This window comes from Meira miltonrushii (assembly GCF_003144205.1).
Source record: "Meira miltonrushii strain MCA 3882 unplaced genomic scaffold FA14scaffold_1, whole genome shotgun sequence".
NCBI classification, from domain to species: Eukaryota; Fungi; Basidiomycota; class Exobasidiomycetes; order Exobasidiales; family Brachybasidiaceae; genus Meira; species Meira miltonrushii.
In genome coordinates, this window is record NW_020289943.1 from 3,151,291 (window position 1) to 3,174,394 (window position 23,104).

The 23,104-nt window shown below is 43.1% G+C and overlaps 12 protein-coding genes across 12 annotated transcripts; 7 read left to right on the top strand and 5 right to left on the bottom strand.

The window, feature by feature from the left end:
- Nucleotides 1-67: 67 nt before the first annotated feature.
- Nucleotides 68-1,243, top strand: FA14DRAFT_19570 (uncharacterized protein). Its single transcript, XM_025501988.1, has one exon. The coding sequence runs from the start codon at nt 285-287 to the stop codon at nt 1,026-1,028; it is 744 nt and encodes a 247-aa protein (XP_025358125.1). The 5' UTR covers nt 68-284; the 3' UTR covers nt 1,029-1,243.
- On the bottom strand, nt 1,034-2,635 carry FA14DRAFT_159687 (uncharacterized protein). Its single transcript, XM_025498326.1, has one exon. It carries the CDS (start codon nt 2,412-2,414, stop codon nt 1,458-1,460), a length of 957 nt encoding a protein of 318 aa, XP_025358126.1. The 5' UTR covers nt 2,415-2,635; the 3' UTR covers nt 1,034-1,457.
- A 182-nt stretch (nt 2,636-2,817) lies between these two features.
- FA14DRAFT_159688 (homoserine acetyltransferase) lies at nt 2,818-4,876 on the bottom strand (the record flags this gene model as incomplete). Its single annotated transcript, XM_025498327.1, has 1 exon — nt 2,818-4,876. A coding segment is annotated over exon 1 (1,277 nt), but the record flags the coding sequence as incomplete, so codon positions are not given.
- A 222-nt stretch (nt 4,877-5,098) lies between these two features.
- Nucleotides 5,099-7,691, top strand: FA14DRAFT_159689 (uncharacterized protein). Its single transcript, XM_025498328.1, has 2 exons — nt 5,099-5,616; nt 5,740-7,691. The coding sequence occupies exons 1-2, from the start codon at nt 5,379-5,381 to the stop codon at nt 7,581-7,583; spliced, it is 2,082 nt and encodes a 693-aa protein (XP_025358128.1). The 5' UTR covers nt 5,099-5,378; the 3' UTR covers nt 7,584-7,691.
- On the bottom strand, nt 7,679-9,205 carry FA14DRAFT_142409 (uncharacterized protein; the record flags this gene model as incomplete). Its single annotated transcript, XM_025497174.1, has 2 exons — nt 7,679-8,533; nt 8,657-9,205. The coding sequence occupies 2 exons, from the start codon at nt 9,203-9,205 to the stop codon at nt 7,679-7,681; spliced, it is 1,404 nt and encodes a 467-aa protein (XP_025358129.1).
- A 177-nt stretch (nt 9,206-9,382) lies between these two features.
- Nucleotides 9,383-10,405, top strand: FA14DRAFT_159690 (NAD(P)-binding protein). Its single transcript, XM_025498329.1, has 2 exons — nt 9,383-9,999; nt 10,061-10,405. Exons 1-2 carry the CDS (start codon nt 9,406-9,408, stop codon nt 10,310-10,312), a joined length of 846 nt encoding a protein of 281 aa, XP_025358130.1. The 5' UTR covers nt 9,383-9,405; the 3' UTR covers nt 10,313-10,405.
- Nucleotides 10,267-12,676, bottom strand: FA14DRAFT_159691 (uncharacterized protein). Its single transcript, XM_025498330.1, has one exon. The coding sequence runs from the start codon at nt 12,635-12,637 to the stop codon at nt 10,424-10,426; it is 2,214 nt and encodes a 737-aa protein (XP_025358131.1). The 5' UTR covers nt 12,638-12,676; the 3' UTR covers nt 10,267-10,423.
- Nucleotides 12,677-12,904: 228 nt separating this feature from the next.
- FA14DRAFT_142416 (uncharacterized protein) lies at nt 12,905-13,890 on the top strand. Its single transcript, XM_025497175.1, has 2 exons — nt 12,905-13,251; nt 13,311-13,890. The coding sequence occupies exons 1-2, from the start codon at nt 12,954-12,956 to the stop codon at nt 13,859-13,861; spliced, it is 849 nt and encodes a 282-aa protein (XP_025358132.1). The 5' UTR covers nt 12,905-12,953; the 3' UTR covers nt 13,862-13,890.
- Nucleotides 13,891-14,006: 116 nt separating this feature from the next.
- FA14DRAFT_159693 (ClpP/crotonase) lies at nt 14,007-15,386 on the top strand. The gene is made up of 2 exons (XM_025498331.1): nt 14,007-14,735; nt 14,796-15,386. The coding sequence occupies exons 1-2, from the start codon at nt 14,059-14,061 to the stop codon at nt 15,082-15,084; spliced, it is 966 nt and encodes a 321-aa protein (XP_025358133.1). The 5' UTR covers nt 14,007-14,058; the 3' UTR covers nt 15,085-15,386.
- An 18-nt stretch (nt 15,387-15,404) lies between these two features.
- Nucleotides 15,405-17,301, top strand: FA14DRAFT_166837 (MFS general substrate transporter; the record flags this gene model as incomplete). Its single annotated transcript, XM_025500047.1, has 8 exons — nt 15,405-15,522; nt 15,722-15,727; nt 15,764-15,859; nt 15,881-15,919; nt 15,956-16,039; nt 16,079-16,393; nt 16,418-17,053; nt 17,081-17,301. 8 exons carry the CDS (start codon nt 15,405-15,407, stop codon nt 17,203-17,205), a joined length of 1,419 nt encoding a protein of 472 aa, XP_025358134.1. The 3' UTR covers nt 17,206-17,301.
- A 2,448-nt stretch (nt 17,302-19,749) lies between these two features.
- On the bottom strand, nt 19,750-20,927 carry FA14DRAFT_166838 (DUF300-domain-containing protein; the record flags this gene model as incomplete). Its single annotated transcript, XM_025500048.1, has 2 exons — nt 19,750-19,771; nt 19,834-20,927. The coding sequence occupies 2 exons, from the start codon at nt 20,925-20,927 to the stop codon at nt 19,750-19,752; spliced, it is 1,116 nt and encodes a 371-aa protein (XP_025358135.1).
- Nucleotides 20,928-21,470: 543 nt separating this feature from the next.
- Nucleotides 21,471-23,099, top strand: FA14DRAFT_118440 (tRNA methyltransferase complex GCD14 subunit; the record flags this gene model as incomplete). The annotated part of the gene is made up of 2 exons (XM_025496293.1): nt 21,471-22,485; nt 22,528-23,099. The coding sequence occupies 2 exons, from the start codon at nt 21,471-21,473 to the stop codon at nt 23,097-23,099; spliced, it is 1,587 nt and encodes a 528-aa protein (XP_025358136.1).
- Between the last annotated feature and the right edge of the window lie 5 nt (nt 23,100-23,104).

A 23,104-nucleotide genomic window follows, 5' to 3' on the forward strand; every position in this document is an offset into this window, starting at 1 on the left:
TATTTATTGCAAAATACATTATACATTTTTGGTTCTCACGGAAAGTATCTTTATATAGTCACGGCGTCTATTTTTATTTGTTCTCCCCGCTTTAATTGGATTTGCCACAAATTGCGCCCTGTGGGTATTTCCCTATCTCTGCTATGCTATAGTCCGTGCACACACACACACTGTACGCGGGGCACTTGTTGATTAATTTGGCCCTTCCCCTTTTCTTGGGCTATGCAGACAAAGCAAGAGTGTGTTAATTAGTCACCGTTTCCCACAAACCATCATCATAAAACATGACTTCAACTACATCATCATCACAACGTAAAGGATCAACAGCATCAAATCATACAACTTCAATATCAGAAGATGGACAAAAAGACATAAACAGACAAACATTTACACCTTTTGGAGCTTCATTCCCTTCTCGTAGAAGTTCAACACCGGCTGCTTCTTTTATTCCTCCAAGATTTTGGCAAGCAGCTGGATATACACAAAATGCATCTTCACAAAATGAACAAACGACAGCATCTCCACCAACACCACAACAAACGCCGTTCCTACAGCGTGCCTCTACTTCTAGCGCTACATTAACATCCGGTAATAAACTTCAACAATCCAATTCACATTCAGGTGAAACCCATCAGCACAGTAGTGGATCACCGATGCAACAACATGGATTTATGGGTTTACCTAGGAGGACTTCATTTGGAACGGTATTGGGCGGTAATCGATTAACTGCATTTACAGCTTTAGGAATGGGATCAGGAGCGAATCAAGGCAATAATCCAAACAGGACTTCACAACCGAGTAATACCAGTACAGATTCTGTCAATTCTGTGGGCCTTAAATCAAAGTCAAGCTTTGGAACCTTGCCTGGCTTGCAAGAATCAGCCATTTCGACAAGCACAGATTCTACGCCTGCTCCGAGTATGCCTTCTTCTCCCGTACAAAAACCACAAAAAACTCGAACGGTATATTTACCAGGACCAGATGGAATTTGTGTTGAAAGTCGTTCAAGACGTAGGTCAGAAGCCTAACGTACACGTTTAACACTTTTCCATTCTCGTTGTTTAGCACTTTGTACAATACACAATTCAGATACACCTTCTTCATTCTCTATCAATTCCATGTATTATTGCATCAGTACGTGTTAAGAAATCGGTGCAAAGAAAACACGATGAAGAGGTAAGACAAGTATTATTCCAAAAGAAAGGCGGCAGGAGGAATTTTCATTGATAGACAGAGCATCGAAAGAGATATTTGCGCGAGGGAAAAGGGATTAAGAAAGCGATTTGAATGGGAAAAAGTGTGGGGTTTTTGATTCTGTTTTTTTGCAATATAAGTACAAATATTTAATCTTGTTCCGTATTTTCACCTGAACAGATTTGAATGAATGGCAACTTTTTCGCTCAGTTGCATTCGTTATGGGCTCCTTATAGGGCGGATATGAGACGTTGCATTTATCATCACTTCTTTTGACGATTCTTTGCGCGCTCTGCCAAATCGATTCCGACCAAAACTTTTGCCGCTTTCCAGAATTGAACAGCATTGATAATTTGCTTAACGAAAAAGATTGGGAAAGTGATGACCGCAACAATTTGTGGCCACGTGAGCTCGGCAATCATTTTGAAAAAGTAAGCTTGTATGGATTTTGGATTTCTTGCCGCTTCAAGCACCAAAGAAGAAGCCACTCCTTTACCCAAAGGCCACAAAAACCATTCTGGTTTAAGACCCAATGGAGTAGGATAAAAGTCCATCAAATAAAGACAAACGAAGAATAATTCGTTTCCTGCGCAATAAAAGAATAAAGTCCTGCTATCGTTGTAATAATACCACAAAATCCACGAGACATCCGAAGTGACCAATTTATGTGATGAAGATCCGGTGATAAGCGAACTATACATGTGAATATAGTGACTTGAAAAGTCCAACGTGATCAAGCCTTGAAAGATGATTGCACATCTTGGGTATGCTGTGGTCAAGAAGCAAAGTAGACATGCTGTCGCGCATCGATCTGTGACCATATCCAATACAGCTCCAAATTTGGTAGCTTGTCCTAATCTACGAGCTGCAACACCATCCGCTGCGTCCAAAAGGGATGAGAAACCATATAGCAAAGTGCATGTTTTCGGATTACTCTTCATGTAATACAATGACAATGCAGCCAAGATCACTCTTGCATATCCGATCAAATTAGGAACGAATAAGAACACATTCTCTTGCGCAGCGTTTGCCAATCGAACTGCTTCTTCGCTATCTAAGATTTCCTCTTCTTCTCCGTTTGCATGTACCGTTCTACGTGTTACCGAATTTGTAGAAGATGTTCTTGAATTGGCATTACGTGTGATCGTTCCTTTTTCAGATTCTACATCGGAAGGTGAAATTTGACCGGCAGCTTTGGATACCCTGGAGGATCGGGCCATGTTGATAAGGTGTAGATTGTGGGTGGATTACTGCTATTGATCCAAACGATTCAAAGCTGGATATTTGACTAACTGTCGTTCTGCCAAATTGAAACCAAACGTTTCTCCGGCGGCTTTGACTCCTTTCCGATGTTTTTATATGATGGTGGAGAAGTTTACCTTGTTCTCTCTCACTCTCCAAAAACAACTTCTTAATTTTTAGCTCGGTCTACCTATGTAATGTATACTGGATTACTACACACACACAACCACACAGCCTCTGTATATTTATATGAGAGTGCCAATCCGTGTGTGGTAAGACGCGTTCGCTTCTTTGTCCCGCTTGCGTCTCTCTTTGTCTCTGCGCGTAAGAGAAGGGCTGCTAAACACTGACTCTCCAATCTTTCCCCACACGCAAACATAGCTTCACAAATGGGAAGGTGATTATACCATTCAACGTTTTCTATAATACAAATCAAATCTTTACATACTCTATACCAAAAATCCTTTAATTGCTCCTCCAACATTGGCAACATCGATCAAAAAGCTATCATGTCCATGTGGTGCATCAATTTCATAGTAACGCACTTGTGAATTACCATTCCTACGCAAACATTCGGCTAATTCACGTTGTTGATCAATCGGGAACAAAATGTCAGATTGTGCTCCTAAGATTAATGTTGGATGATTGGATAACCTCTCCAATCCACGGGCTAGATCAGGAAGGTAGGTATGTGCACTGGGAGAAGCGAGTGTTTGGATATATTGTCGTCTTTTTTGTCGTTCATTGTCTGCGTTTGCAGTCACTCTTTCGGACGTTTGTGTATTGCCGATATCGGTACCTTCAATTCTGCCTTTCCTTCTCCTTTCAAGATCTTCTAACGCCTCATATCCCATATCAAAGAGATCCATCGCCTTGCTGACATAGATCAAGCTATTTGCGTCATATTTCAGACAAAATTGTTCTCCCTGATGATCAAGATAAGTTTCGATCAAAAAGTCAGGACACAAAGCGGGATCTTGTGCTCTTCGTGCCCTTCCAAATCTTTGTTCCCATTCCGGTCCACTTCTATAGGTGATTGTTGCGATTTGTCTGGCTAATTTCATTCCTGTATGCGGCGGCATTTGATCATAATAGAAACCTCTGTTCCAATTGGGATCCGACATTAACACACTTCTTTGTGCGAATCTTAATGCGATACTTGCAGGTGCACTTCTTGCTGCTCCGCTAATGCTCACCAATCTTGCGACACGTTGGGGGAACAGATGAACAGCAGCGACAGATTGCATTCCTCCCATACTCGATCCAATACTTGCATACAATTTATCGATTCCTAAGCTGTCCAATAGCAAAAATTGCGCTCGAACCATATCAAAGATGGATACGATCGGAAAACGAGTTGCATAAGCCTTTCCTTCTGGATCCATTGGATCAACGGAAGATGGACCTGTACTTCCATAACATCCTCCAATGACATTTGTGCACATGACAAAGAATTTGTTTGTATCCAGGGGTTTACCCGGACCAATAAAATCTTCCCACCATCCTTTTGCTGTGTTGTCGGGATGAGAGGCGGCATGTGAAGATGCGCTTAAGCCGGTATGAATGAGAATCGCATTGGATTTATCGGAATTGAGCGTTCCCCATGTCTCATAAGCGATATCAAAAGAAGGTAATTCACCTCCATAATCCAACAAGAGTGGATTAGGATGATGAAATTTCTTGTAGCCTGAGACTACTTTTGTATAGGCAGGTTCAGGTCCTTCAGGATCTTTTGCTTGTTCACTTTCCAAATTTGTTTGATCGATCGCTGGACCTTGATGATTGGCCATCAATCTTGCTGTCCTGGCTTCATTTGCATCTACGCATGGAAACGCAGGTGGAGCGGCATACCATCTCTTCTGGGCGAAGGAAGCCGGTGGTTTGAATTGTTGAGCGATGGACTGCCGTATCGATCTAGAGATAGCTGACTCTATCCGTAGAAAATTCCTCATTGTGAATGCCAGATGAGCGATTAACAGGAAGAATGTATTCTCCAGTATATGCTTCCCCAAATTGACTCTCATCTTATCACGATAAGCGCTGCTTCCTCGGATTTAAGCGCAGCACGTGTCCTTCTCAGAAAGCAATCTCCGTTTTGTGGATTATGTAACTCTCATCCTGCAAATCCGCGGCCCATCCGATCCAGACAAACTTTTCGATGCATGTCAGTCGCGTGTGTAAGTCTGGCGCGTAAAAGACTGAAAACGAATTTCTAGCGTTTTTCTGTAACGCATTCGTGTACCTTTTCCTGCATATTTTCCAACGGAGTTAGGCATTAGTACACGGGCTTACCAATCGCAAGCGCGTAAAAAACAGGGTGTGTAAAAGGGGCCTTTTCAGGGTTGACGTAAGAAGAGCCTTGGCATTTTTACACTCATGCTTAGCCCGTCTAAACGCCGAAAGAGGTTTGCGTTCTAGAAGTGCTGTTATTGTTTGTAGTGCACTGCACTGCACTGCACTGCGTCACACAATCGGGTATTTTATGTATTTTATGCATGCAATAAGCAAAAAGAAAACTTTTGTTGCGTACAGTGCGAAGAGCCTGAATATCACCGCGGCTTATTATTTTTCTCTTTCGGCGCTGTTTTGCCGTAGGTGGCTTTTAGAGTATGATATAATGTTTAGTGAATGTACAACACGACTCACACGGGCAGTGTAGGGCAAGGCACACAATCACTACCAAATCCGCGGCCCAAATCAATCCGGATTCACAAACGATCCTTTTTTCTTTCGCGCTTCTCTTTAAGTTTCAGGTAAAGGGTGTTTCTCTCTCAGGTGGAAAAGCGGATCCATAGAACACAAACCGAAATTTGGGGTTGGGGAAACAGATGTCAAACTATATTACATTCTCATCTTGACACTTTCATCTTCATCAACAATCACCTCCACCACCATACTTCATTACTGGGTGTAAAGGTTGTGATCATCACCTCGACGACAGAATGTTCACTTCATCCACTCTGAAGCGATCGCGTGCTGGTAGTATAATCACCGAAAGGAATCCAACAGATCAACATATCGATTTACATGATCCCGATCGTGGACCAGGAACACCAGATTTCACTATCGATCGATTTGGAAACAAGAAAGAGAACAAAGCTGTTGGAAAGAGCTCCTTACGCAATGTAACAGATGATGAAGATTATCAGGCAAATGATGAAGAAGGTGAAAAGAAGAAAGGCGAGTGACTCTCAAAAGGAACAAGATGGCGTAGACCATTCTTTTCTGCGCCATGAACGCCCCATAGATGGTGTATGCATTCCCTCCACAATACTGACTTTTTCTCCTCCTCAACCCATTCAGGTCCCTTCCCTCCACGTCCAAGGTTATCCAGCCAAATTCGATCATTCTTTACTTCTTTCACATCGGAATCCAGCAACAATGCTATCGTCGTTCCAAAAGCTCGCTCCAGTCACCAAATAGGAGGTACTTCTTCTGCTCATATGTTCCAAGGATTATCTGCATCCGCACAAGCATTACAAGATGACGTTGAAAGAGCACAGGGTAAACAATCACAACTTAAACCTTTGGCAATGCCCTCGGCAAGACAAGCAGGACCAGATGGATTGTATGGCTTAAACGATGATAGTCCGCCTTTGACACCAGCAACAAGTGAAGAAAGGGATTCCGAAAGTTATCAATACGAAATGATGAACTTTGCTGGAAGATCAAATAATCAAAATGAATTGAGTGATGGATCATCGATTTGGACTCCATTTTCCGGGTCTAGTTCAGGGAGAACATCACCTGCGAATGGTGCAGCACATGCACGTTCATCTTCTATGCGTATCGTTACAGGTGCACCTTATATGAAAACAGCAAAAGTTACACATGGATCTGGTATTTTACCCAGTCATATGATCAGTCCACCATCAAGTCCCGATTCTCATTATACCCCAAACGGCAGAAAGCATCGAAATAACAGCATTACAGCAGAAACGGATTTGCAACCTAAATTGTTCGACCTTAATGTTTTACAAGGCCTGTCTTCACTCTCTTCTATGGCAATGTCAAGGATGCACAACTTCTTCTTCTCGGCACAAATGCCGCCTTTGCGACCACACGTACCTGCCTTGTTCTTTTTGTTAACGGCTTTTGTTGGATCGACGATTTGCATTTTATTGGCACTTTCAACTTTACCGTTGAAATTACCAAATCACATCACGGATTTGACCTTGAACGAAATCCGAGAAATGTCTCTCAGTTTACGAGAGTATAGCAGATCAAGCAACAAAGCATTTGCTCATACATTGATCGTTCTGGGCACATTCTTTACATGGAAACAAGCATTCACCGTTCCTGGAAGTATCATTATGAACGTCGTCTTTGGAGCTATGTATGGCACTTTGATGGGTACTTTGTACACTTCTGTCCTTACTGCTGTTGGTGGTATGTTGTGTTATATCTTGATGGCTCCAATCGGTCCTTTCATTAGCGCTATGCCAGGATTGAACAAAGGATTACAAAAGATGCGAAAGGCATTACAAGGAAGTATGCCAATGGATAACAACACCACACAACCGATCGCATCTACTTCTACTTTGGATACCAACGGAGAATCAACTTCAACAAGAACACGTCAAAATGCACGTTCGTTCTGGTTGGATGCAAGACCAGAACGAAAGTCATCGACGATGATCAAAGCCGACAAACAAGGAAAAGGAGCGAAGAGTAAAAACAGCGGTAGCCTTTGGTCTTATTTGTTGGTTTTGCGATTGTTACCCGTTGTTCCGTATGGATTGATGAATATTGCTTGTTCGGTTTTACGTGTTCCTCTTTTACCCTATACGATCACTTTAGGTTTAGGATCAATTCCGTGGAACGCATGTACGGTGCAAGTTGGAGATTTGTTGGCAGAAGTGGCTTCAGTTTTACCCGTCGTTACTGCAAGTGTTGCCGATCAAATGGATTCCGATGGTTTCTCTATTGGTGGTTCAACACAATCTCCTGTTGCTCAATCAGGAATGCGTGCAATCTCTGAAAAGATTTGGAATAAAGAAATGATGTTCAAACTTGTTTTGATGAGTTTGGTCAGTTTAGCACCTATGCTTATTCAAAGATGGATCAAAAGAAACGAAGAAGAAACAGAAGAGGAAACAGAAGAAGGAGGATTACTTTCAAGGGAAATCGAACAAATTCATGCTTAAAGAAAACTCACATACTTTGTACTTTTACACATTTTTTTTATATGCTCTCACATTTGTATACCTATGAATTGTTACAATTTCATTATCAATCGCGATCAAACATCATTAGAATTTTGTTGTCCGTCTGTTTCGTCTGCTTCAGCTGCTTTTGATAAAGCTTCGCTTTGTGCTTGCATTCTACTTCGAACATATTCCAATCCTACGCTACCCAAAGCGTTTTGTAAGCTTTCGCTCAACAATTCCTCTGCCCAAGGATGTTGATCAAAAGGCAGCAAAGCGTACGGCTTCGGTAGCGGCTGAGAAACAGTTCTGTGTGATAGGTTGTTCGTTGGATCACGCAAGATGATGCAGATATACAAATGCGTGCTAGAATCGGCAGAGAGGGTATTTGTTTTGAGACCGGGCAAAACATCCAAAACAGGTTGAATACGAATAAAAAGCGGACATGTTGTGATGGGTAGTGTGGCCGATTGATCGTTGGTAGGCGTTGAATCTTCTCTTTGATTGGCTTTGTGGTTGTTCACCAGTTCTTCCAAACGTGACTCGGCCAGTTTCCATGCCTCAGAGAAGCCGACCACAGGCCGCATGTCTGGCTTAATATCCTCCTCTTCATTGTCATCGGATTTAGTTGCAGATTCTGTCCTTCTTTCTGGTGCTTTGTTTACTACTAATTGTTGTTCTGCATGTTGTGAAGCTGCATGTGTCTCCATGACTCTTTGTAGAATCTGAAAGACGACATCAGGAACACCTTCAAATCCAAGCATATCATGGCTCAAAGTAATCGAAAGAACTTCATGACTTTCGATTGGCGGAACAACAACGTTTAGGATCTCATTCCATCTCTTCATTCCAACTTTTCCAATATCCGATCGAATCTTATTCAAATCTCCTCCGTGCGATTTAAGGAAAGCATTTATATTTTGTGCAGCCGATTGCCAGGGAAGATTAATCTCTCCACTCAACGGTCTTCCTTTTTCGATCGGTTTACCATCCATATCGATTTCTGTCGTATTGTTCGGTGCAGCGGCGGCAGCTGCTGCTGCAGCCGCAGCCGCAGAAGTTGTTTCGACAACCTGCGATTGTACTTGTGCAGCACGTTTCTCCAACTCTGCTCGAGCTTGATCAGCGAATTTGGTGGCACTGGACCACCATCCGCCCCAAGAACCACTTGCGCTGGCAGCATGGTCCGAGCTTGTGCTTATGCCTGTTTCCCCTAATGTGATATTGCTACTTGCATCGGATGATGGAGGTATTTGATCGCTGACATTACTTGTTTTGCTTGCATCATTTGCGGCTGTATTGGATGTGTGAAAGTTATCGGTAGATGCTGTCCTTGAAACACTTGTTGAAGGTGTTTTTGTAGAAAGTGTTCGTTTTGGTGTTGGCGCTCTTCTCTGTTTAACAAGATCATCCAAATCATCAAGTAACAGTTGAGCATCATCTTTTGTCGATGCTGAAGTGTTGGTCTTTTTACCTGTAAGTCCTCTAGGCGTTGCCTTTTCGTTGGATGCTGCGCCGCCTGTTGTTCTCTTTGTTTCTAGATTATCGAAATCGGATAAAAGTGCTTCAACATCATCCTTTTTTGTCTTACGGGTAAGGCTACCTGTGTTTGAATGTGACATGTTTTGCTGGGTATTGTGGGTATAAGTGCTGTACAATTAGAGTGATTGATAGTAGTGAACAAGGAAGTGAACAACATCCTCTCAGCCAGATTAAGCTTCACGTTGGATCGATCACTACGCGCACGGTGCAATTTTCGTGTTTTCTTATTGTGGAGAAGCTTCTTTCCTAACTGCTACCTTCTAAACGATCACTTTCAGCAATGTCGTCTAAATCAAATCTACCCGTTGTATTTGTCGTTGGAGCTTCAAGAGGATTGGGTTTGAGTATAGTGGAAATCTTGCTAAACGGATCCAAGACTTTAGAGCCGGCCAACGTGGTTGCACTTTCGCGTTCACAAACAGATGCAATCAATAAACTCAGTTCAGAACAAAGATCTTCCAAATCATCATTGATTGCTGTACAAGGAGATGCTTCTAAAGAATCTGACTGCAAGAAAGCAATCGATCAAGCTATACAAAAATGGGGCCGATTAGATGCTATCATCTTGAATGCCGGAACAATAGAATATGCACGTTTGGCCAATGGAAAACCTGCTGAATTGGTGGATCAAATTAGTTCAAATGTTGCTATGATTCTTCAACCTTTGCATCATTCGATCCCTCATCTTCGTTCTTCTCCAACAGGTTGTGGAAAAGCTGTCTTTGTTTCGAGTGGCGCCTCAACTGGTCAAACGTCCGCTTGGGGTGCTTATAATGCAAGTAAAGCAGCCATGAACGCAATCGCAAGAACATTGGCAAACGAAGAGAAGTCTCTAGCCGTTTGGGCAGTACGTCCAGGTGTTGTGGATACAGAAGTAAGTCTTGCTATCGTGCATCTTTGATGAATATATTCTAATCGTCCTCCCCTACACACAGATGCAAAAGAGTATTCGTGAAAAAGCAAAAGAATCCATGGATCCGAACGAATACGTCAGATTTGAAGAATTGCATAGGGATGGCAAGCTCTTACCACCCGAAAAGCCAGGTCATGTATTTGCCGCTTTAGCAGTCCGTGGTACACGATCTCATCCAGCTCTTCCAAACGAGAATGAAGGTGCAGGTGCAAAAGGTGCTTATATCAATTGGGAAGCAGAAGAATTGCAAGATTTTCAATTACCACCACAATAGTTTAATCTTATATCATGTAATTTCTTCCGAGGCATAGATACGTACGTACAATATTTGAGAACAAATGAGCAAAAAATATACAGTTGATTGTGAGAAAACAAACTCTCTCACTTAGTGGCCTTGATCTTCGGTAGACGATTGACCCAAAGCGACCCATGATTGACCTAAGGGGCTATTGGTGCCCGGCACATAGTTGCCACTCTCCCCATGTTGCATTGGGGACTGGTTTGATCCTTGATATTCACTAGCACTAGGTATTCGCATGTCAATATGCTCGCTAGCACTTGGCGTTCTTGCGGAAGAGGAAGAAACATGTTGATCCAACGTTTGACTTTCATCCGTTGAAGTGTTCCTTGTACCTAAAGCCGTCCCAGAATCGTCAGCATCAGAAGAAGCAGATTGTTCAAGAACAGAAGATTGCGAAGCATTTTGCCAGCTATCACTGCTGGGCGCACGTAAATGACTTGCATCAAAGCCCGCATGATTGGCACCCACGATCGGGCTCTCGGTTCCTTCTTGATAATCTGAATCAGCATATCGTTCTTCTTCCGAATTATCACCAAAAGCGCTACTAGGAACACTACTCAGCAAGCCTGAACTACTCATATCGTGTGTTGAGGGTGGAGCTGAAACAGGTGCAGAACCAGTTGCAGGACTGTCTCTTTGAACACCCGTACCGCTGCTACCACTTCCTGTTTCTGATTCACTAGTTCTTGCATGGTCAGAAGATCCATTTGACATGGTCGAAACCGGTCTCGTCCGTTTTGCTTTGGAAGAATTGCTATTTTCATTGCTTGGACGGATGCAAGAACGTGAATGTGTATTAGAAGCAGGCCCGGGTCCAGGTCCAAATGCAGGTCGGCTATTGGACGGATTTGAAGTGCCTGAATAGCAAACACCACGGCGAGAAATTCGACTTAGGGCGCTAATGAAAGAGGTAATTGGTGTCCATACATTTTGTAGAATCCGCAAGATCGTTGTGGACTCCAGTGCTGATCCCCAATCTGACGTTATGTTGCGTGAGGGCTGTGCATCTGTCACAGCGCCCAAGCGAACAAAGTAGGCTGAATACCCACTCGAGCTCTTGTTTGAGTATGTTTGACGAAGTAAGGAAATGGCTGCGTCGCCCATCATCCAGAGACCCGTAGAATCGCTTGAATTTTTCCGGCTTCGACGAGCGATGCGTGAAGAATGTTGCTTTGTTCGACTATCTTCTTCTCGAATTGCAATCGCGTTCCCTCCGAGGAACGTGGGCCACAAGGAAAGGAAAAGGTTGCGGATAGACGGTTCGCGAGCTTCTAGAACAAGGTAAGAAGCAGGAACCTTTTCGTGATCTGCTTCCAAAGCTCTCATTCCTGCTTTCACCGATTGTGTAATAATATCGCTCTCGCCTCTTGATCGTATTAGAGACAGAAGCGTCACCTTGGTGGCAGAAGAGGACCTCTGATTGATTGTACTCAACAGTGCCTTCATGACTGCCAGAGGTGTAACGACACGCTTTTGAACTTCGTTGGAGAAAGTGTGTACTTCGAATTGTGATTGACTTTCTGACGTTGTTAAAGAATTATAGCTCGAGGCATTTATGACAGCCGTGATATTAATCTCTGTCCCTGGCTTAGCATAAGGATCGCCGGCTGCTGTTAATGGCCATCGCAATTGTTGTGCAGTGGAAACTGTTCGGGCGAAATTGGTAATATGCCCGGATTGCGTTTCGATATCTGGCAAAACAATCGTTTTGATGTATCCTCTCATCGAAGGTGGAACCAGCGAATCAAAAGATTGCTTTTCATGTTCACTTGGCACACTTGCAAGAACGATGAAACCTCTTGAAGCAAACGTATGCGCGAGGGATTGACCGAATTGACTTTCTACTCCAAGTATGACCACCGCGTCACATCGATTCCCATTTCGCGTTCTGGGTGGAATGTTTGGATCGTTTTCAAATGCGATCCTCCTTCTCTCGATTATGGATTGTGACCGCTTATAGACAGAGTATGTTATACCAGCAAATGCAATGCCAGTTATGACGGATGTCCTTCTCCGATTGCCAGTATAAGCGTCGATATTACGCGCGATTGAGTCAATAAAAGTGACTTGTTTATCAATCAAAGAGGGTGGAGGAGGAGGTGCTTGAGCTGGAGCAGAGAAAGGATTGGATGGCAAGGACGATTCAATTTCCGCCAAAGAAGGCGTTAGATCCACAATTTGATGGTATAAATGCGTTGAATAGGCTTGAATGTGTGATTGAACTTTTCCGGGTAAATCATGTAAATCTTGCGGTATTTGTTCTTCGATCCATTGTTCCAAATCTGCCAATGATGGCATCTTGTCTGGCTGATGAGAAAGGAAAGCGGATGATGGCAACGAACAAGCAACACTCAGCCGAAAGAGAGAGAGAGAGATTATGCATGATAAAACTATATTACTGTGCAGGGTGGGGTCATGTTGACTGGTAAGATGCACGCACGTACCCATGCACGCGTATTGTAGGCCAATCGTCAGTGTGTTTATTTGTTGTGTGTTTAAACCCACAATGCCGATAAAAAATTAGCCTTGTTTTATAATTTTTTGACATGACATTCAGTGGAGCACGATCCTCTAAAAAGCCATCATCATATAAAGGACGTGGGAAGATGAGATAATGGAAGCAAAAGAAGTTGTATCAGATAGCATCAAGAAGCCAATACCATCTATCAAAGAAAGCAAATGTGATCCCCTCACATTTGAATATCAAGCAAGTCCTGGTGGTATTGATTCGAATTTGTTGATCTTATTACATGGATTAGGGGATACACACAAACCATTCCTCACACTTGGAAAGAAATTGCAAGGCGATCTACCACAAACGGCAATTCTAAGTCTTCGTGGTGGTCATGCTATTCCGTTTATGGAGCAGTCTGCATGGGGTTACTGGGATGTATGGGATAATCTAGGAGAGGGTGAGTAGGATACAGAGTCAATTATATGTGAGCATTCATGCTGACTTTTTACTGTAAAGATATCTCTAATCCAAATCCAACTGTATTTCTAGATGCATTTCAACGATTGATAGAGTATCTCATCAGACCTGTCGAACAAGGAGGGTGTGGTTGGCCTTCTTCATCGATTCATATCCTTGGATATACACATGGTGCTACGGCTGCTATAGAAGGCGTGATTGCATTCACAAGGAAACATGCATCGGATCAAACAGCAAAAATTAAAGAAATCTCAAATGAAGAGAATACAACCACACAGCCTACAGGATCATACCCTATCGAGCTTGGCAGTTTAGTCAGTGTTTGCGGAGACTTCTTATCACACCCGACATTTTCACCTGCGTTGAGCATTCCAACGTTGGCAATATCGATCAATCAGCCCCAAGCAACATTCAAGAAAGCATTTAGCAATGTTCAATCGATCACTTTTCCCTCTTCCAATTCACAACCTCGAATGCCGCAAAGTGAACAAGAATGGAGAACGATAATGATATTTTGGTCAAAAGTGTTGCGTAATAGAGGAAAGTGGGAATTAGATGGCAATTTGTATACTATTTCACCTAATAAATAAGCCATATAGACACATCATCTCTACTGTTCCAAAATTGTGATGGCGCTTATGCGAAAAGTGTTTTAGCCGGATAAGAGGATTGATTTAATAGCCGGTAGGTACAACGCGCTGGCTGGTGCTTGATTTCTTTTTCTTTTTGCGGGGAATTCCAACAACCACTTCTCCTTCTGGCCATCAACACAATCACTTTAGCGAAGATGACATTACCATTCACACCAACACGACCTCTACCGATCAGTGATGATAGTACATCAGTTCAAATCTCATTCCCTCTTATCAAATCAGATGATGGATCTGTTGAACATTGTGGACCGGTGGCCGTTTTGACATTGTGTTCGCCGCAAAAGTTGAATGCTGTCACTATGGAAGACATGCAAAGCCTGTGGACATATATGGAATGGATTGATGAACAACCTCAAATATCTATTACCGTTTTGACAGGTAAAGGAAGATTCTTTTCTGCTGGTGCTGATGTTGCTGATCCAGCAAGGGCAAAAGGAATACCGGAAGAAATAAAGACGTTACCCAAAGACCATATCAAACACATCATTGGTACGCGAACATGGACGCAAGGAAGAGTATATTCAAGTAACGGAATGGCGATGAGAATGATGTATAATCATTCAAAATTACTCGTTGCAGCGATGAATGGTCCGGTGGTAGGAATAATGGCAGCCGTTGTGGCTTTATGTGATTTGATTTATACATATGATAACTTTTACCTTTTGACACCTTTTAGTCAAATTGCATTAGTTGCAGAAGCTGGTTCGAGTGTCAGTTTCCCCAAAAAGATGGGTTTGGGAAAAGCACAACAAGCTTTAATCGAAGGAAAAAAGATGTCTGCAAAAGAATTGGAAGAAGCAGGTTTCATCAGGTGAGTCATTATACAAAAGATAAGAAAAGACGCATCTGTGCTGACAATGATTCAATATAGCCGAATTTTCCCCTCCCGTCCAACGCCTTCTGATGCGGATAAGAAAACATACACAGCACCGATCTTACAAGACGTTTTACATCATATAGGCGATCGATTATTACCTCCAAACGTGGACATGTATGCAGTTTTGAACACGAAGAGAATCATACGTGAAACGGCCTATATGAACAAAAATATTTATGAAGCCGGAATGGAGGAATTACTTGGAGCAGAAGCTGTTTTTCGAGCAGGAAGACCACAAGAAAAGTTTGAAAGATTGGCCAAAGGTGGACGTCATAAGTTGTAAGAAGGGTGTGCAGTGCATCTCTTATCTCCGCATGCTTTTGTGGATCCATCCGTGTCTCTTTCGGCCAAGATCTTTTTTCTGAGTTGACGCTAAATTGGCGTTCCTACTTTTGTTCTGACGTACATTCTCTCACGTAAAAAAGAAAAATGTCTTTTTTAATTCACTGCATGATGAAATGAAAAGGGCGGGCGTGTTACTGGATTGCGTGCGAAGCGGTGCGGATAAGTGGGGGACACGGCGCCTAGAAGCATGCGGTTATTCCGATCTTCACTTTTGAGGCTTTAAACCTTAGTTTATACCCGAAAAAAATAAAAATAAACATGCAGCATAAGAGTCATTCGTGCGAATCGATTCGGATAAAAAAGAGTAAAAATGAACATATATTAATAGATAACCAACCTTCTTACCTTTATTCATGCTCTACCAACACCATCAACCGTAACGAATGCTTCGTTCAATATGATCGAAGCTACTTCCCACACGGATCAAGATGAAAAAAGAATGGCAAATGATATACCTGTACCTGAAACAGGTCAAAGTACAGCAGCCGTAACACCAACCAATTCATCTTCCAGAGATAGTGGCGAAAGAGAAGAAACTACACAGCATCACACTGCACCTACATACGGTGACGCAGAAAAAGGTAATGGATCAAAATTAGAAATTCAAAAAACAAAAGAAGGAGAAGAAGTTATTTGGGTAGAATTTCAAAAAGATGATCCGGAAAATCCATTCAATTTTTCAAAACATCGTAAATGGTTAACGACAATTTTAAGTGTGATTTTTACCGCAGAAGTGGCTGCAACTGCAGGTGCTTATGTTCCAGGAATAACAAGTATGGAAAGAGATTTACATGAAACAAATCATACAGTTTCCCTTCTTGGCGTTTCAATTTATGCTTTAGGATTCGGAATCACTCCACTTATCTTGGCTCCATTCTCAGAAGTTTTTGGTCGTAATTTGATTTATCTTGCAACGCATTTCTTATACACAGTCTTTTTTGTTGGAACCGGGCTGGTGAACAACATGACTGGAATGCTCATCTTGCGTTTCTTGCAAGGTGGGTTCGGAAGTACAGGAAGTACGATGGTGGGAGGAACGATTGCTGATATTTGGGCAACGAGCGAACGTGGATTGCCCATGAGCTTGTTCAGCGTCGGTGCAATCTTTGGAACTGGTTTTGGTCCTTTTTGGGCTGGCTTCGTCGCTGGGAATCCCAAACTTGAATGGAGATGGATTCAATATATTCAAGCAATTTATACTGGTGCAATATTTATCATCCTCTTGATCTTCTTGAAGGAAACTCGTGGTAGTGTCATCTTGACAAGAAGAGCAATCCGACTTCGAAAAGAAACGGGCGATAAACGATTTAGAGCCAAAGCTGAAGAAGAAAGGGCATCCATTCCAATCTTGATCAAAAATAGTCTAACAAGACCTGCATGGATGTTATTCTCTGAACCAATCGTGTTTGTATTCTCGTTATGGATCTCATTCTGTTGGGGAATGATGTACTGTCTATTGGAGTCGATTGGTTTCATCACGGAACTGCACAACTACACACCCGATCAAACAGGTTTGGTCTTCTTGACAATTTGTGCAGGTGCACTCATCGGATTCGCTTGCAACTTTTATCAGGATCGTCTCTATTTGAAAAACTTTGAAAAACGAGGTCCAGAGGCACGCTTGTATGCTGCCTGTGCTGCTGCCATCCTTTTCCCGATCGGTTGTTTCATTTATGCTTGGACATCATACCCTGATGTTAGTATAGCCGGACCGGTAGTCGGCATTACTGCACTCATGACGGCAGTGTATACCATCTATTTGGCCGTTTTCAATTACCTTGCAGATGCTTATCTCGTTTATGCAAGTTCTGCTTTAGCCGCTCAATCGTTTGCAAGAAATATGTTTGGTTTCGCTTTTCCGCTTTTTGTTACGCCAATGTATCATAATCTTGGTTATACGTGGGCAAGTACTTTGGTAGCTTTGATCGGAGCAGTTTTGGGCGTAGTTCCTTTCATTTTATTCTTTTATGGTCATAAAATTCGTGCAAAATCAAAATTTTCTTTGGAACTTCAAAGATTACATGAAGAACAACAAAAACGCTTAAATCAGCAAAAGTGAGCATTTTGTCAACATCATCATCATCATTATGTATTTATATTCTCAATACACATTTTTTGTCTTCTTTAATCTATATAATCAAACTGAAAGCCTTCTCGAGTTTCTCCTCTTGTGTCTCTTCCGTTGTGATTGTAAGATTGTCTTTGAGGTTGCTGTGGAAGAGAATGCCTAGGATGTGGTCGTTGCACCGAGTGCCCTTGATGAGCGCTTGATCGAGGTTCTCCTGTGTATGGATCATACGATGTGTGTGTGCCAGAGAATGACCGTGGAGGCTGAGCAGGATGAGGTTGCGGCGCATAACCTCTGCTTTGCTGTTGCCATGACATATTTCTAGATCCAACGGCATTAGAAGGAGGCGGGACTGGCCAAGCAGGAGGAGCTCGATTTGTAGAGTAAGATTGTTGTCTGATAGGCTGCATCATTGGAGGTCGTACAAAATTAGAAGGAGGAACCTGTCCCACGGCATGAGGATAGTATTGCGGCATCGGTGCAGGAGCAGGTGCCATTGCATTGAATACTTCTCGTCTGCTCACAATAGAACCAACTTGAATTTGACTTAGCGTTTGCGAAGGTTGCGATTGATGTCTTTGTCTGCTGGAATAATCTGGTCGTGTGTGTGATCGAGTATCCCTTTGACGTTGACCGATCGATGCATCTGCACCAGCAAATAAGACATTATGAACGTCCATACCTGATAATTGCGATGGTGCTGGCAAAGGAGGTGGAACACTTGCGTTCTCCTTTTTGTTCGATTTTGAAAGTGAAAATCGTTTGGCATTGTTACTTGCTTCAGGCACAGGCGGTGCACTGATGCGTCTTGTCCTACTGCTGGAGGATGGTGTATTGTCATTTTGGCTTTGATAAGTATTGCTATCACGCGAATAGGCTCTTGGACGACCTGTAGCATTCATGACCGCCTGAGGATGCTGCTGTCGTTGTCTTTGCTGATGTTCAAAGGCGAGTCTCCTTCGTTCTTCTTCTTGACGTCTCTCTTCTTCTTCGCGTTTCCTTTGCTGTTGTTCAAAGGCTAGTCTTCTTCGTTCTTCTTTTTGACGTCTTTCTTCTTCTTCACGTTTCCTCTTTGCCTCTTCTTCCATCTCTCGTATCTGCTTCAAGCTCTTGCCGCCAGCAACAACCCAACCGTTCACTACAGGGATATCTGCTTCCGGATTATCTTTGGGATCCGGCATCGGTTGCCTTATTTCAGAGAATCGAATACGAGAATCTCGGTTCGTGTTGGGCGTGGGTGGTTGTGAAGCAGGTCGCAAAGAAGCAGGAACATCGGACACGATTGATTTTGCTTGTGCTTGCACAGGTTCAACGGCTGGCAACCCTTCTGGTGAAAGAGCACCTGGTAACACGACCGCAATTCGCTTGCCTTTTGGACCTTTCGCCATCAAAGAGGTTCGCTTTTGTTCCTTCGCCGTCAATTGTCTTTGCAATTCGGCTGTGCTTAATGAGACAGCAGACTTTTCAACGCCTAAATTGGACGGAACATCAGCACTCGTGGGTGCAAGACCTGCAGCTTTGAGTGCGTTCTCCGTCAGCTTCACAGGCTCTGGTGATTTAGTGATGGACTTTGACCGCTTATGATCTTGTGCTGATGAGCTCCACATACTTATACTTGGTGCCACGCTTTCGATGTCACCGACAGCTTTTCTGGGGACAGGGGCTCGCAATGGCACGTTCTGTACGGGTGGATCAGGGCTTTGGGGTTCTGATAAATACGCCTCTGCAATCGATCTTGGCTCTTGAGTAGACGGTATCGAAGTGATATAAGCACGATCAGACTTTTGTCTTTGGATGGCGGTAGCAATTGCGTCTGTACGTCCAATTGTTGTCTGACCAATCTTTGCAGAGATTGCGTCTACCGGCACAGAAATTTCTTGCCCGTGATCTCTGATGATTTTCGTTAAGGGGGAATCCCGGCTCCGGATCGCGCTTTGTGAGGCATCAGATTTTGACTCCTGTGAAGACACAGGGGGCAAGAATGCATCATCCTCTTCTATTTCATCTTCTTCGTGCTGTTCTACGGGCTCCGTTTGACTTCCAGAAATTCTTTGACGGAACTGTCTCCAAAATGCGCCCAACCCCAAAGATGCTTCTTTTCTTGCTCTTCCACCTTTTCGCGGAATGAAAATGTCATCGGGCACATCCACTGATCGGTTCTGATCGTCGTCTTTCTCCTCAAAATCTTCTTCCAGCGCTGTTCTATGATATTGCGACAGTTCTGGATGCCTTTCCATGCGTGACGAAGGTGCTCGGATTGAAGCAACTTCTACCCTCGGAAGAGTTGGTAGAAGTCTGGACAATTTATTTGATTGTAAAAGCGATTGATGATCTGACATTTCATCTATCGGTCCGTCTTCATCATCATTTTCAGGATCATAATCCGGTCTCATTGCCAAATTACCGCGTGGCTTCCGCTCTTCAGTATCACCTACGGCTCTCATCGACGAGGCAGCTCGTGATCTTGGCTTCACCACTGCATCCACTCTGGTAGAAGCCGTTTTTTCTGTATCAGAATCGAGATTGGAGCTCGTATCATCCTCTCCTGGCTCGCAGCCTGGTTTCCAAAAGGTGGGTATATTTTCTTTCCCTGCACTCCATTCGCTTTGCAAGTGGGACAATCGATCACGGCCAAGCGCTTTTTCCAGATGTGTATATTTTTCCCTTCGAATGTCTTCCACGATCGAATAATCACGACCTTTTGATTTTGCTGCCATATACCGTGAAGTTTGACGCATTTGATAATACCAATCCCGATAATCGAAAACGTCCAATAAAGCTTTAAACTTTCGTGTTGTTCGCTTTCGATCTTTTGGACGGTACACGACATAGGTAAATGCTTTTATATGAAGAAAAGCAAAGATGCACATCTCAAACGTTTCCAATAATGCATTGATGCCTACTTGAATGTCAGCAGCAGTCATGTACTGTGATTGCTTAATGGCACCAAAATAAACCAAAATCGATAGAAAGCTATCTTGCCAGAAAGTCAGAAAGACCACACTCTTGACAGCCAGAAATTTGAGTACGGGAGCGTAAGGCTTGAGTTCTCCCTGAATGGGCAAATAGAATTGAATGAGACAGTACATCGCGACTGAAACACTGATACTGATGGCGAGCGTGATGTAAATATGTCCGAAATATGGTTCCCAAGATTCCAAACAATACAAGCCAAAGTACTGCAATCCAACAGCAGCCAACGTACAGATAGGTTGAATGATGGCGTACTGTAAAATACAGATCTTCATTAACCATAAAAAGTGTAATCCATCTGGCCTATACTTCCAAAAACCCAAAGGCCAAAACCATTTTTTGAGCTTGACCATTCGAAAGACTTCATGTTGTTCGGCAGGTGTATCACCAACGTACTGAAGCAAAAGATAGAAGAAAGACGTAATTACCACAGCTTCGTAACAATCTCGAATCGTTTCATAATAAATCGCTTGATGATAAAAGATGTAGGATAGCAAGCTAACGATTGCATAAATTGGAACCATGAATAACATTCGAACGATATGTCTTTGTTGTTGTGGACACGTGTAGTATGTTAAATGTTTCCATATAAGCCAAAATGATGTGACTGAGGCGATCAGAGTGAAGAATCCGCATATAATCCAGCCAACATCATGTGCTTTAAAATTGAGGTTGCCATTGGTATAGAAGGGTACGGGATCGACTGGTACGTATGCGGATGGACAGGTGGAGTTGCCCATTTTGGCGATGATGTAATGTTGATGTTATACTGTTTGTCGTTATTCCGTTTGCATTCGTTAGGGGAGGTGTCGTTAAATATGTCGTTAAATTCGTCAATTCAGTTTATGGTTGTTTCATTGTGTTGTCGTGATGATCTACTCGTGAACGTGGGTATATGAGTAGGTCATCCACAGGGCGTCCTCTCGGCCTCTCTTGATGTTACCAATTTGATGAGGATGTGAGAAAGATGTTAATCAATCTCATTCTATGCATTCATACTTCCAAGATTGGTACCTTGAAAGTTCAAGCCATCATGCATGCATTCGTTCCAAAATAAAAAATAACCCCTGAGCCTCTAATGGCGTGTTGTTCTCCACGTTCAGAGGGGCACCGTGTACTAGACGCGTAAAAAGCTTAAGTTGATTATATAATTCTATTTTTTTTGTAAAACAAAAAAAGAGAAGAAAGGGTAGGCTAAGAAGTTCGGTAGATTCCAAGTACTTTCTTCCTCCATCATAGCGTCACTGACAACTTTCTGGTAGGCAATGGCTTCAGACGTAGCCATGCAGGCAGCTGGTCAGGAAACACTTCAGAATGACCAGATTGCACCATCAACTCAGACTGCCGAAAAAGGAACAGGACAGAATGGACATTCGCATGATCAGGTAATATCAAAACCACCTTACACAAAAACAAATGTCATTTCTGAAGGCGATCTCGTCATTATCTTCCTGTCAAGGGATCGACCGCCTATTCCACTTACAGTAACATCAGGACAAGAATTGACAAACACCTACGGGTCATTCCCACACGATGAAATGATTGGTAAACCTTTTGGTGCCAGATTAGCCTCCAAGAATAAAAGAGGATTCATTCACATTTTGCGACCGACACCTGAACTTTGGACGTTAGCTTTACCGCATCGTACGCAAATTTTGTATACGCCCGATATGTCTTTCATCTCTGCCCATCTTGGTCTGTCTCCCGGAGCTCGGATGATCGAATCAGGAACGGGATCAGGATCATTCTCACATTATGCTACCCGATGCGTTGCAAGAAAGCATATACAGAGTAGCGGGTATGGATGGAAAGGAGTAGCAAAGACTGAAAAAGATCGAAGCAATCGTAAGAAGAGGAAAAAGACGGAAGATGAATTTGACGATGAAAGACAGGAAGGTGCTGAAGAAGATGAAGAAGAGGAAGAAACAATCATGCAACCCTCTGATGCACAAGAAGCTGATATTCTAGAACGTCTTTCTGCTCCTCCAAATGCGTATGTCGCTCCACGAGAAGGAAGAGTATGGTCATTTGAATTCCATGCAGGCAGGGCTGTGAAAGCTTGGCATGAGTTTGAACAGCATGGCCTGTTTCCTACTCTTTCTTTACGACATCGTAATGTGGTCAAGAATGGATTCGGATTGGAAGGAGTGGCAGACGCAGTTTTCCTGGACTTACCTGCTCCTTGGGATGCAATTCCTCATGCAGCAGAAGCAATGCGTAAAGATGTTCCCACGCGCATTTGTTGTTTCTCGCCATGCGTTGAACAAGTTTTAAAGACGGTGGCTGCCTTGCGAAAAGGTTCTACCTCTCATGATGAGAATGGAAATATTGTCGATGAAGCAAAGTGGACGGATATCGAAACGTATGAATGCTTGAACAGGACCCATCTCAGTATTTGGTGCGGACCTGGAGCGCAAAATTATACGCCATCTATCGATGAAGCTGTTGAACGGATTAGGGAAGTAGAAGTGAAGAAAGGCAAAAGACGGGATATGCAAATTCAAAGAGCAAGAAAAGAAAGACAGGAGAGAATACAGAAGGAAGGGGACGAAAATGATGCGGGTAAAGCGGAGACGACATCTGAGCTCAAAGTCGAGAAGGTCCGACCAGAGGAAGAAAACGCAGAAACTGAAGAGGATGCAGAGACCAACGGCAAGGAAGGTGCAACTGATCCATCCACACCCCAGGCAAAAGAAGACGGCAAAAGCTTGCAGCGGGCTAATGTTCTCTCACGACCGTTCACGGACATGCGTGGTCACACTTCTTATTTGACATTCGCTACCCTGTTGCCACGTATCGTTGAACGTCAGCCCGATCCCACATTGGAACGAGAGAAGGAAAACGAAAAACGTAAACAGCTCAACAAAGAAAGAGCTCAAAAACGTAAGCAGGCCTCACTTGAAGAAGCTTGACAAAT

Coding starts and splice junctions, on each gene's coding strand:
- FA14DRAFT_159689 (XM_025498328.1), top strand. CDS start 5,379: ATGTTCACTTCATCCACTCTGAAGCGATCGCGTGCTGGTAGTATAATC. Junction 5,617..5,739: donor AGAAGGTGAAAAGAAGAAAG/GCGAGTGACTCT, acceptor CAACCCATTCAG/GTCCCTTCCCTCCACGTCCA.
- FA14DRAFT_142416 (XM_025497175.1), top strand. CDS start 12,954: ATGGAAGCAAAAGAAGTTGTATCAGATAGCATCAAGAAGCCAATACCA. Junction 13,252..13,310: donor ATGGGATAATCTAGGAGAGG/GTGAGTAGGATA, acceptor TTTACTGTAAAG/ATATCTCTAATCCAAATCCA.
- FA14DRAFT_159690 (XM_025498329.1), top strand. CDS start 9,406: ATGTCGTCTAAATCAAATCTACCCGTTGTATTTGTCGTTGGAGCTTCA. Junction 10,000..10,060: donor CAGGTGTTGTGGATACAGAA/GTAAGTCTTGCT, acceptor CCCTACACACAG/ATGCAAAAGAGTATTCGTGA.
- FA14DRAFT_159691 (XM_025498330.1), bottom strand. CDS start 12,637: ATGCCATCATTGGCAGATTTGGAACAATGGATCGAAGAACAAATACCG.
- FA14DRAFT_159693 (XM_025498331.1), top strand. CDS start 14,059: ATGACATTACCATTCACACCAACACGACCTCTACCGATCAGTGATGAT. Junction 14,736..14,795: donor GAAGAAGCAGGTTTCATCAG/GTGAGTCATTAT, acceptor GATTCAATATAG/CCGAATTTTCCCCTCCCGTC.
- FA14DRAFT_19570 (XM_025501988.1), top strand. CDS start 285: ATGACTTCAACTACATCATCATCACAACGTAAAGGATCAACAGCATCA.
- FA14DRAFT_159687 (XM_025498326.1), bottom strand. CDS start 2,414: ATGGCCCGATCCTCCAGGGTATCCAAAGCTGCCGGTCAAATTTCACCT.